Raw genomic sequence first — 13,001 nt, forward strand, 5'->3', positions numbered from 1 at the left:
TCCCACTTTTGTTACCATTGTTGAGAGACTTCCTCAAGTCCCCCTAGCTGAGTTTCCATGTAGCTCATTATAGCAGTTTTCCAACACTATTTTCCAATAAAATTTACTTGGACAATTAACGTCTTTCTTCCTTTTCATATTGACTTCTATCCATGGTATTAGGCAATTTAACATATTTAACTCCTAGGCCTATCTGTTACTCACAAGGGATTCTAATTATGTTATCTTAACATATTTAACTAAATAATCCTTAAATTTCTTCCATTCAACTTGATACTCCTCCTGCTTCTGGTCGTGGATTCTTCCGGTCAGGTCAGCTGGCTCCAAAAAGTCCATCATCTTCATCTGCCATTCCTCCACTGTTGGTATTTCTTGTAATTTCCAAAATTCTAGCTGCAGTTGTGGCATACAAAAACAATCTAACATCTTTCTTGGGCAATTCCAAACCCACTATTCAAAGGAGAAAGGCTTCTGGTTTCTTAATAAATGTATATTTCAACATTTTTTTCAACTCATTATATATCTTTCCCCAGAAGTCTTTCACCTTTGGACACATCCACCTGAATTCCCCTTTCTTCTCTATTGTGTTGCTGTTCCGTCCTTTTTTTGAATTAGGATGGAGGGGAGAGGAAAGATCAGTTGTTCAGGTGGCCTTCAACTCAGGCAGCCTTTGGCTCCAACCTAATTGTGGTGGTCTTGTTGAATTAGAAAATGAAGTTCCAGCTTGGATTGTAACCCTTCCTGTTTTCTAGTTAATGGTGCCTGGGGTTCTTGGCTACCATGGGGGACCTGCAGTGAGACATGTGGCAAAGGGACCCACACCAGATTACGGCTCTGCAATAACCCTCCTCCATCGTTCGATGGGACCTACTGTGAAGGACCTGATGCGCAGATGCAGGTCTGCAGCAAGAGAGACTGTCCAGGTAAGTTAAATATGGAATGAATTGCCGTTTTCTGGGTCTCATAAAAATGTAAAGAGAAAGGTAGTTTTTAGAAAGCGTGTTCTCCTTCATGGAGAGCACGTGTTGCGGTGGGGTCGAACAGGACACCCCCTCTTGGTTACTGTGCGGGACCATTTGGATGGCCATGACTGTGATTGGGTCAATTTGGGTTGTTTGGGAGAGTTTGATGTTACCATTTAGAGGGTTGGCCCGAAGGTCATATATTCTTGGCACGCAGCTTTTTTCAGTCTCTTTTGCTGCGTGCATCGGATCGCCTGCCCACCCTCCCTAATTTAGGGCTGTTGCGTTTGACATTGCTATGCCTGTCATGGGGTCGTCTGCTTTTGGGGGCAGGGGCCTGGTAGGAATTTTGTCCATTTGACAGATTGGCTGGTGCCATTTGGATTTTGCCTACTGCATAGCAAATCGTCACAACTTGTAAGGTTGTGGTTAGGCACTGGTTAATTTTTGGTTGGTGGCGGGGATGTGGTTGGCAGTGCCTGCCCCTCCAATGCTGCTGCTGCTGCAAGGGAATTCCGTTAAAGGAATACAGGGGTTTGCCATACATTTGTCTGTATCCCCGGCAAGGCGCTAGGGCCGTGCAAGCCCCTGGGAGCATGCGGGGAGAGGTGAGGGCCTGTGGCTCAGCTCCATTTCTCCCCAATATTGTTTTCCCTTACTGGCTTTTGCTGGAATCCGGAAGTCAGTTCTGTCCCCAGGCAGGGGGACAGATAGTCCTAACCAATGCCTAAGCAATGACTCACATCCATGTATGTTAATAAAGTTGTGGCCAAAATTATGCCAAAAACCTTAAACAAAAATTCTGTGTGAATTGTGATTTATTTAGGGGGTGGCTGGGGACCTCTACACACAATAGGGAAGGGTTCAGCTCTCCTTTCCCTGTTAAAGACATATGCATGCACACACAGATACCTGCTTTACAGGTGAGCCTGCAAACAACATCCCTGCCACCTGTAGCTTGGAGTTTTCTCTTTCACATAGAGATTCTGCTCTGGCTTACATCATTCTTGCATGCCTGTGTTGTTGTTTGGGTTGGATACAGAACTCGTATTTCAGTGCTGTGTTTGAAAGTGTGCTTAAAAAAATAATAAAACCTTTTTCTTCTTCAAACCAGTGAATGGAAAGTGGGCTTCCTGGTCCAGCTGGAGTGCTTGCACCATGTCTTGTGGAGGTGGTACCCGACAGAGAACCAGAGACTGCTCAGACCCTCCCCCACAGTATGGCGGACACAAGTGTGAAGGAAATGACATGCAGGTTGATTTTTGCAATAGTGACCCTTGTCCCAGTAAGTGCCTTTTGGGATTGGAACAGCGGGGCAAACTTGGGGTTACCAGAGAGAGCTTTTCTCCTACAGAGGCCAGATCAAGTTATAGTTCTTGATAGCTATAATGCTTTGCTTTGGGGAGACACTGGTGGCCCTGTGATCTAAACCACTGAGCCTCTTGGGCTTGCCGATCAGAAGGTCGGCGGTTCGAATCCCACGACAGGGTGAGCTCCCATTGTTCTGTCTCAGCTCCTGCCAACCTAGCAGTTCAAAAGCACACCAGTGCAAGTAGATAAATAGGTATTTACCAGGAAGGTAAACGGCATTTCCGTCACGGTGTTCAGCTGTGAAGAACCTGTATAGAAGGGGGAGGGGGGGAAACCCAAAACTGTATACTTTACAAGATTGTTATTGTACTTCACCAGATCTTAACCTATTACAGTATTTGTAAGAATGGATTGGAAATATCATTGTATTTGTCCATGGCAAGTCTGCATTTATATGCAAGCTCTGTTGCACTTCCCTGAATACACTGGGAAGTACTTTCCCACTGGCCTCCGTGAGCTTTCGAATTCCAGCTTCAGAGGAGGGTTTTCCTTTGCAGCAGAAAAGGGAAGGAAAATTCCACCTCCATGCCTGCTGTGATCCCATTAATTAATGCACCCACCTTGCAATTATCAGGGCCCCCTCCATTAAGTCCAAAGATGCATTTAACATCATGTATTATTTGTTCGGTGTCCAGTTACTCTACTTATGTAGCGTAGGTGGCACTGTGGTCTAAACCACTGAGCCTCTTGGGCTTGTCAATCAGAAGGTCAGAGGTTCAAATCCCCATGACGGGGTGAGCTCCCATTGCTCTCTCCCGGCTCCTGCCAACCTAGCAGTTCAAAAGCACACCAGTGCAAGTAGATAAATAGGTACCGCTGCTGCGGGAAGGTAAACGGTGTTCCCGTGCGCTCTGGTTTCCGTCACGGTGTCCTGTTGCACCAGAAGCGGTTTAGTCCTGCTGGCCACATGACCCGGAAAGCTATCTGTGGACAAACGTCGGCTCCCTCAGCCTCAAAGTGAGATGAGGGCCACAACCCCATAGCCGCCTTTGACTAGACTTAACCATCCAGGAGTCCTTTACTTTGTTTCTTACCAAAGTCCCCGCTGCCTACATCCACTGCTTTAACCCACCAGGAAAGTATAACTGAAATGGTTTTCCATCGCTTTAATTAAATGTACTTGAGAGCTGGATTATAGGATGCATTTTAGAGACCGGGATGGTGCATTGGAAGAAAGGCTTTATGCAGCTGTCAGGAGCAAGAAGCTAGTTGATAGAAGCATTTGCTTCCCAGAACCCAGGTTGCTGTGGTTGCTATCAATTCACAGAACTCTGTCCATTTTTCAACAGTGCAATCTATCCACGCTGTAGGCCTGTTCAGGTGTACCTTAATAGAATATCCCAATTTGTATAGGGAGAATGCGGTTGGCCTGTACCAGCCCTGCCCGATGCTCCTGTACACACCCACTCAATCCTGGACTTTCCTGCATTGAGTGGGAAGATCTAAAGGGGGGATTCTAAGCATGTTCAGACGAACATGCTTACAAGCCTCCCTGTGATGAGCAGACGTGCATTATCAGGGCTCCCGAAGGCATGTTACAACATCCCCAGATTGAGAGGAGGTAAATAGTGATACAGCTAGACACAAAAAGAATGCATAGAGTTGATGGCAGCAGCCAGATCACAATACACAAGGTATGAAAGGTGGGCCACATGCAGAATAAACGAAAGCATAAATCTCCCAGCGTTTGATGCAAGGGGGCTCCTGAAAGAGCTCTTCTCTACTACTCTAGAGATAGTGTAAATTTTAGAAACACATAAACTCTTCTCCAGCGTCGACTAAAATTATTATTTTGGACCGCACGATGGCTTTCAGTATTGCTGTTTCAAAAATGTATTGTTTCTGCAGTGCATGGTAACTGGGGCCCTTGGAGCAACTGGGGCACCTGCAGCCGAACATGTAACAGTGGCCAGTTGAGAAGGTACCGGACTTGCGACAATCCTCGTCCACTCAACGGGGGAAGAGCCTGCGCAGGTGCTGATACCCAGATACAGAGGTGTAATATAGAGCTTTGTCCTGGTGAGTTACCTTAGCATGTACATGGTTATTACCCTGTTGTTGTTTTTTGTTTATAAGATTATTTCATTAAGAAATTATGCTAAAAAACGTGGGGTCGTCATATATGGATAGTGGAGAGGTTGGATGGGTGATTGGTGGCTGCTGTGAGCTGGAGATTGTCAGCGGCGTTTTTGCTGGTGATTGGTGGGTGTGTCAAGGTCCGCTGGCAATTGGCTGCTGCGGCAATTTGGCGGGTGATTGGCGCTTGCTTTCTGAGAGCATGCAGACGATTGGTGGCTTCGTCGATGCGCGTGTGACTGGCTGTGGTGGTCCTGCAGGTAGGCGATTTTCGGCAACCCGTCCCCCAAAAAAGCTGAACAAATCTGGGCAATCCCCCCCCCCCAAAAAAAGCTCAGCAACTGTGGGCAGTCCCCCCCCCCCCTGTGTTATACACAGAAAAATACGGTACATACATATGCAAAGCAACAATTTCAATAGCTCACTTGGTTAGAGTGTGGTGCTGATAACTCCGAGGTTGCAGGTTTGATTAGAGAATCTTCAGGGACCTTTCTGACTCTATGATTCTCTGAAAATGCTGAAGTAACAAAGAATGCATTATGCCTATGCTGTTGTTATTAAAAAGACCCCAAAGACATTGGGAAGAAAGGCTTGCTAAGATGTATAAGACTGAATCAGATAAGTGCTGGAGATGCAAAGAGGTGGAGGGAATGTTCTTTCATATGTGGTGGACATGTAAAAGGGTAAAAGAGTATTGGGAAATCATCCGTAATGAATTGAAAAAAAATGTTTAAAAGTACATTCTGGGGGAATACACACCCAGAGTCCTTTCTCCTGGGGATTATTCAGACTGAAATTCCCATGTGTCAAAAAAGGTTATTTATGTATGCAACAACTTTAATGTAATAAAGAGTACCTTTTTGGGTGGGAGGGAATGGTCTGGGACTAGTTTCCATGATTATTCCCTGGTCTGTGTGTAGCTGTTGTACCATTCACCCCATTTCTCAACCTCTCCCCCTTTCTAACCCCTTCCCTGGACTCCTGTTGCAAGCAGCACTCCCTTTTTATCCTATGGTTGCTCGCATTTGAGTTAGCACATAACGTTTGCTCACACACAAGAAACTTTACCGAAACAGTATTAATTCTTGTCTTCTGCATTGGTTTACAGTGGATGGAAACTGGGGCCCATGGCAGCCTTGGAGTGCGTGTTCTGCTTCTTGCGGGGGAGGAGAGCAGACCCGATCACGGCTGTGCAATAATCCATCCCCATCTAACAGTGGGCGACCTTGTCCTGGAGACGACTCTCAGATTTCCAGGTGTAATGTTCAAGCTTGTCCAGGTAAGTAGGCAGACTCAAGAGTGTGTCTCAGATGCTGAGAAACAACCAACCAACCAACCAACCAACCAACCAACCAACCAACCAAACAAACAAACACTAACATTCTGGACATTGGGCACTTTATTTTCTGCCTGAACAAAACTGTTTTCAGAATCCCAGTACACAAGAAATGAAACTTCCAAAAAGGTTCTTCATCGGTTTTTGTTCTAGGCTGAGGGCCAAACTGAACATGATGTTAAATGAGTTTGCATTTAATGGGCAAGTTTGTTTGTTTGTTTTAAATGATGCTGTCAGTGAGCAGGAGTTGCTGATCATGTTGAGGAATCACAGCAGCGACGCAGGAGATTCCCCTGAAACCAGATTTTGAACTAGGAGGTATCCTCACGGGAACAAATGGAGGGTTGCCTTCAAAGGGAGGGATTCTCCTCTGGATCACAGTGAGGGAGGAAAAGATTAAGTTCTGCCTCCGTGCCTGCTGTGTCCCAGTTTTATCACTCCCCTGTCCAGCCCCATTGAAACAAATTTAATTTGGCTCTGTGTTAGAAATTTGTTCAACATTCTCCTGTGTCTTATGTTGCATGTGTTCTTTGACATAATAATAGTGCATTGGGTGGGGGGATTTATTCTGCTTTAGTTTGTTCCACCATGCTTCCCCAGTGCTGCCACATTCTTGCTGCCCAGGGTTGGGTTGGCACAGCAATAACAGAATGAAAATAACCCAGAACTTTTGGAATTTGTGGTATGAAAAGATAGGGGATTTCAGCAGGAAGTTACAGGTTGGAAATGAAACAGTGTGACCACCCCAAAACACTTTCAGGCACAAACAGTGCCGAAAGCAGGTTCTTGTGTGACCACCCCAATAAGCTCAAAGTGTCATTTAATGTGCAATAAAAAGGTGTCTAGAAGGGACCCTAGAAGAGCTCGAATTCCCCCCCACAAAAAAATTCCCAGTAACATTGAGGGCATTTCAGCAGTAGTCCAGCTGACTGCCTGTGCTGATATAGCACCTCCTGGTATTATGAACATTTGAACTTTTATTCCTGATCTTACCCCTTTTTTGGTGTGTGTGGGGGGGAGAAGTAGTGGAATATTGGAAGCAGTCAGTTAGTTGCTTCTCTTAGCTCACAACTTGGAGAGTTGCCACCTGTCACTGGGCCTAATGAACCAACGTTCTGACTTAATATATGTTCAGATAGACTCGGGGAACAATTTGAAAATTGTCTGCTCAAACTACCAGACCAATGTTTGCAAAGGAATCCAACCGTTTCTTATTACTGCTTGACTGAAAGGAACCTAAAAACGTTGGACGGTTGCTCAGAATGCTGCGTAATCCGAGGGAAGTTACGAGTGCTTGTCTTGTTTCCCTACCTGAAAGTGCACACACATGTAGAAAACGGGTGGAAATGTTTTGAAAAACAAACTTTTACAAACACAGGTGTCTCTCTTATTAGCAGCACTTTGTATATATATATTTTTTCAGTTGTTGTTTCCTTAAAATGTGGCACCAGAACACAGAGAAGTTTTACATGTCAGTAAGATGAATATACTTTGGTGTTCTGGCCCAAGTCCTAACCAAATAATTTCGCAGAGCCTGCCTGAATTCCTGCAGTTTATTCTGTTTCCTTTCCTGCCATACTTTGTTGTGTTACCATTGGCATGCAGTGCAAAACAACAGTTGTCTTATCCTTGGAGGACTCAATGTCTCATGAAAAGCCCCTGGCTTTTTCCTCCGGGGATATGTAGCCTGGTAGATGTCTACTAACATCATTATTTAGTTCCATTTTATGTCTTCATTTTTTTTTCCAAAACAGAGGGGGCAGTGTGGCTCAACATCAGCACTTGGCTAATAATACTCACATTTGACTTGATTTTTCGAAACGTTACGAAGTAATAGATGTTACAGATGGCCATTCCCCCCCCCCCCAACTTTTGACTTCCTTGGCAATAGGTGGACCTCCACGGGCTAGAGGAAGTGTCATTGGAAATATTAATGATGTTGAGTTTGGAATCGCTTTCCTGAATGCCACTATAATCGATAGCCCAGACCTGGACACTAGACGAATACAAGCCAAGATTACGAATATCCCACGGAGTCTCGGTATGTACATCTGTTTCTTTAATACTTAAGAAATGTTCCTTAGGCTTATCAAACTTAACACAGTTTTTATTCTGTTGAAATACCGGCTGACCCATGCCTAGGGTGCTTGTTTGTTTTGCTTTTGTTTGTTTTGCTTTGCTACCTCTGAACGTCACATATTTCGTTCAACTTTTCCTTTGACATAGCCTTACAAGCCCCTTCCGTCTCTGTACATTCCATGGGGAAAGTACCATATGAATGAGGAGGCATGTAACTTACTCCGGAGAGGAGAGCAATGAACCTATGAGTTTGCACACCATTTCAAAGAGGATTGTGCCTCCAGGTCTTTTAGAGCTGGCAAGCAGATTTGGGCTGCTGTGCTTTTACTGTCAAACTCTTTGCAGACTCCAATAGAGTCATACCTCTGGTTGCATTCGCTTCATGTTGTGGTTTTTTGGGTTTTGAACGCGGCAAACCTAGAAGTGTATACCACACATGCACGTGAAGTGTTTTGCCACACATGCACGTGCAGAAGCGATCTGTGCGCTTCGCACATGCACAGAAATGCTTTGTCGCACTTCGTGCATGCGCAGCAACAGCGCTTTACTTACGGACTTTTCAGGGTGCAAACGGCACCCGGAAACGGATCGCGTTCGTAAGTAGCGGTACCATTGTATATGCTTATTTGCTCCACTATTTTCATAAAACATTTAATGCAATCAGTAACAAGAGAATTTATTAAAGGTCAGGTGATATTGTAAGTAATACAAAATGCAAAGAAACCAACCCACAAATGCTGCTGTACATATGACAATGCTTCCCCCCTCCCTCTAAAGGTCCAGCAATGAGAGCGCTGGTTTCAATTCTGAGTCCCATTTATTGGACAACAGCCAAAGAAAACGGAGGAGCAGTGAATGGCTTTTCACTCACCAATGCAGTTTTCAAGAGAGAGACACAAGTGGAATTTGCTACCGGTTAGTTACAAATGGGACAACAGCTTTCGATTTTGCATAACTTCCAAAGCTTCTGTTTAGAACAATTTGCCATAGTTGGGTTTTCGGTATTTTGGCCTCCTGGTTCAAACTGAAGGAGCTGCAGGAAGACGTTTTTGTCTGTCTCTTACTTTGAGAACCATATATTTGGCCTTTAAAGGTGTGAGTACCGAATGATAAATAGGAGGTTTAAAAATTATGCAAGCCTTCTAATGATCACTGTCAACGGTCCCCTTTAAAGTTGGCTTTAAGATAGTTAATGCAAATTTAAATGGTTCTTTGTTAATTAATTTTTGACTTGAGATTTCCTATGAGGGCAGTGTCCACTCATTTGAACTCTTACTAAAATTCACAGGGGAGATCTTACGAATGACTCACGTCGCCCGTGGCTTGGACTCAGATGGATCTTTACTCTTGGATGTTGTCATCAGTGGCCACATGCTGCAGTTACAATCATCACCTGATGTTAATGTAAAGGTAAATCATCACTATACACTACTGAAACTATCTGTCTGTAGGTTTCCCCAGTACACTCAGCCATCATAATGTTAGCGTGTCAGTTGACACCACTATCATCCTCATATCATCCTGTGGCTGTAGGCAAAGTATACTATTTGATCATTGTCCCCAGAAGTTCTTTTGATTACTATTTTGCACTATATTGTTAGTTTTATTTTTGCTATGGATAGGCACCCATCCGCTGATGTGATGAGATACAGGTGGCGCTGTGGTCTAAACCACTGAGCCTCTTGGGCTTGCTGATCGGAAGGTCGGCAGTTCGAATCCCTGCAACAGTGAGCTCCTGTTGCTCGGTCCCAGCTCCTGCCAACCTAGCAGTTCGAAAGCACGCCAGTAAGGCAAAGGTAGAGGTACAGACTATAGGGTTGTGTGCCCATCTCACTCAAGAGGCCGGGGGCCAGCGCTGTCCGGAGACACTTCCGGGTCACGTGGCCAGCGTGACATCGCTGCTCTGGCGAGCCAGAGCCGCACACGGAAACGCCGTTTACCTTCCCGCTGGTAAGCGGTCCCTATTTATCTACTTGCACCCGGGAGTGCTTTCGAACTCCCAGCAGGCGTTGGGACCGAACAACGGAAGCGCACACCGCCGCGGGGATTCGAACCGCCGACCTTTCGATCGGCAAGCCCTAGGCACTGAGGCTTTTACCCACAGCGCCACCCGCGTCCTAAGCACGCCAGTACAAGTAGATAAATAGGTACCACTGTGGCAGGAAGGTAGACGGCTTTTCCGTGCACTCTGACTTCCATCACGATGTCCCGTTGCACCAAAGTGGTTTAGTCCTGCTGGCCACATGACCTGGAAAGCTGTCTGTGGACAAACGCCCAATCCCTCGGCCGCAACCCCATAGTCGCCTTTGACTGGACTTAACCGCCTGGGGTCCTTACCTTTTACCTTTAATCCCTTCTCCTACATGGGACACACAAGACCAGCTCTTAGCAGTCTGTCCTCTGGTGCTGCTTGCATGAGCACTAAGCAACAGCTCAAATATAAAACATTTCAGTTCCTTATTGTAGTCCGTGTATTTTCTTCCAGTCTGGGTTCCACTTGTGCTCCTTTCAAGCTGGAGGAATGGAAGGGAAATGTACTTCCATTATAGCAATCTAGCGTTTTTCAAAACTGTGGATGATTGTGTCCATTCCTGCATGTTCACTATGGCCATGGAGAATGGCAAAGTGTCTCCTTAATGTCTCCTTAATCTGGAGTTGTGTGGTGTTCGTTTCAGGATTATACAGAAGATTATATTCAGACAGGCCCTGGTCAGCTCTATGCTTACTCTACACGACTCTTCACCATAGATGGAGTTAGTGTACCATACACTTGGAACCATACCATTACCTACGACCCGAATCGCGGAAGAATGCCCTTCCTGGTGGAAACCCTCCAGGCCGCCTCTGTTGAAACAGAATACAATGCACTCGAAGAAGCTCTAACTTTTAAAATCCGTGCTTCCATCACAAAAGGTATTGTTGCGGGGAATGGTACACGCAGGGTTTGGTAGAAATGAAAGGCCTTTTAAGTAAAGGATGGCCTTTATCGAAGGCCAGTTACATCTGATGCTGTTAAATGTTTTAGAAGGAATATGGTAAAAACATGCCCTATTCTAAGTACAGTGGTGCCTCGCAAGACGAAATTAATTCGTTCCGCAAGTTTTTTCTTCTTGCGAGTTTTTCGTCTTGCGAAGCACGGTTTCCCATAGGAATGCATTGAAAATCAATCAATGCGTTCCTAAGGAGACCGTCGGGGACAGTGGGGAAGCGCCGCGCGCCTTCCCCTCTGTCTCCGGACCTGTTTTAAAGCAAGGGGCAGCGGGGAGAAGATTGCTTCTCCCCGTTGCCTGCCCCGCAATCTCCGGGGACAGAGGGGAAAGCGCGCCTTCCCCTCTGTCCCCTCTTTTGAAGCAAGGGGCGGAGGGGAGAAGATCGCTTCTCCCCGTTGCCACCCCTTGCTTCAAAAGGGGTCCGGGGAGAGAGGAGAAGGCGCGCGCCTTTCCCTCTGTCCCCTCTTTTGAAGCAAGGGGCGGCAACGGGGAGAAGCGATCCTCTCCCCGTTGCCGCCCCTTGCTTCAAAAGGGGTCCGAGGAGAGAGGGGAAGGCGCACGCCTTTCCCTCTGTCCCCTCTTTTGAAGCAAGGGGCGGCAACGGGGAGAAGATCGCTTCTCCCCGTTGCCACCCCTTGCTTCAAAAGGGGTCCGAGGAGAGAGGGGAAGGCGCGCGCCTTTCCCTCTGTCCCCTCTTTTGAAGCAAGGGGCAGCGGGGAGAAGATTGCTTCTCCCCGTTGCCTGCCCCACAATCTCCGGGGACAGAGGGGAAGGCGCGCTCCTTTCCCTCTGTCCCCTCTTTTGAAGCAAGGGGCAGCAACGGGGAGAAGATCACTTCTCCCCGTTGCTACCCCTTGCTTCAAAAGGGGTCCGGGGAGAGAGGAGAAGGCGCGCGCCTTTCCCTCTGTCCCCTCTTTTGAAGCAAGGGGCGGCAACGGGGAGAAGATAGCTTCTCCCCGTTGCCACCCCTTGCTTCAAAAGGGGTCCGGGGAGAGAGGGGAAGGCGCGCGCCTTTCCCTCTGTCCCCTCTTTTGAAGCAAGGGGCGGCAACGGGGAGAAGATCGCTTCTCCCCGTTGCCACCCCTTGCTTCAAAAGGGGTGTGGGGAGAGAGGAGAAGGCGCGCACCTTTCCCTCTGTCCTCTCTTTTGAAGCAAGGGGCGGCAACGGGGAGAAGATCGCTTCTCCCCGTTGCCGCCCCTTGCTTCAAAAGGGGTCCGAGGAGAGAGCGGAAGGCGCGCGCCTTTCCCTCTGTCCCCTCTTTTGAAGCAAGGGGCGGCAACGGGGAGAAGATCGCTTCTCCCCGTTGCCGCCCCTTGCTTCAAAAGGGGTCCGAGGAGAGAGGGGAAGGCGCGCGCCTTTCCCTCTGTCCCCTCTTTTGAAGCAAGGGGCAGCGGGGAGAAGATTGCTTCTCCCCGTTGCCTGCCCCACAATCTCCGGGGACAGAGGGGAAGGCGCGCTCCTTTCCCTCTGTCCCCTCTTTTGAAGCAAGGGGCGGCAACGGGGAGAAGATCGCTTCTCCCCGTTGCCACCCCTTGCTTCAAAAGGGGTCCGGGGAGAGAGGAGAAGGCGCGCGCCTTTCCCTCTGTCCCCTCTTTTGAAGCAAGGGGCGGCAACGGGGAGAAGATCGCTTCTCCCCGTTGCCGCCCCTTGCTTCAAAAGAGGTCCGGGGAGAAAGGGGAAGATGCCAGCATTTAAAAAAACCTCGGGACAGCGGGGGACTTCTCCGCTGTCCGGGGCGATTTTAAAATGCTGGCGGGCGGCAGCGAAACCTTCGCTGCCGCCCTCCAACATTTTAAAAAACCTCGGGACAAAGGAGAAGTCCCCCGCTGTCCCGGGGGTTTTTTAAATGCTGCTGGGCGGCAGCGCTGCCGCCCGCCAGCATTTTAAAATCGCCCCGGACAGCGGAGAAGTCCTCCGCTGTCCCGGGGTTTTTAAAAAACCTCTCCGCCCCCCGCCAGGCTTTGGAGCAGCCTTCCGAAGCCTGGCGGCGGGAGGAGGTCCGAGGACAGTGGGCAAGACGCGCTGTCCCAGAGATTTCCCTCTGGGCTTTCGTCTTGCGAAGGAAGCCCATAGGGAAATTCGTTTTGCGAAGCGTCTCCAAAACGGAAAACCCTTTCGTCTAGCGGGTTTTCCGTCTTGCGAGGCGTTCGTCTTGCGGGGTACCACTGTAGTTTAAATTGGATTGA

The 13,001-nt window shown here is 47.7% G+C and overlaps 1 protein-coding gene across 3 annotated transcripts in view; it reads left to right on the forward strand.

The window, feature by feature from the left end:
• Window positions 1–13,001, forward strand: part of HMCN1 (hemicentin 1) — a 314,549-nt gene that overhangs the window by 278,543 nt on the left and 23,005 nt on the right. For all 3 annotated transcript variants that reach the window (XM_077928326.1, XM_077928327.1, XM_077928328.1), the window contains 8 exons: window positions 753–923; window positions 2,077–2,247; window positions 4,182–4,352; window positions 5,518–5,688; window positions 7,637–7,786; window positions 8,602–8,739; window positions 9,113–9,234; window positions 10,500–10,737. In XM_077928326.1, coding sequence (XP_077784452.1) covers window positions 753–923; window positions 2,077–2,247; window positions 4,182–4,352; window positions 5,518–5,688; window positions 7,637–7,786; window positions 8,602–8,739; window positions 9,113–9,234; window positions 10,500–10,737 — 1,332 coding nt within the window. The remainder of the gene's footprint in view (window positions 1–752; window positions 924–2,076; window positions 2,248–4,181; window positions 4,353–5,517; window positions 5,689–7,636; window positions 7,787–8,601; window positions 8,740–9,112; window positions 9,235–10,499; window positions 10,738–13,001) is intronic.

The sequence above is a fragment of the Podarcis muralis genome, chromosome 5 (assembly GCF_964188315.1).
Source record: "Podarcis muralis chromosome 5, rPodMur119.hap1.1, whole genome shotgun sequence".
Lineage (NCBI taxonomy): Eukaryota > Metazoa > Chordata > Lepidosauria > Squamata > Lacertidae > Podarcis > Podarcis muralis.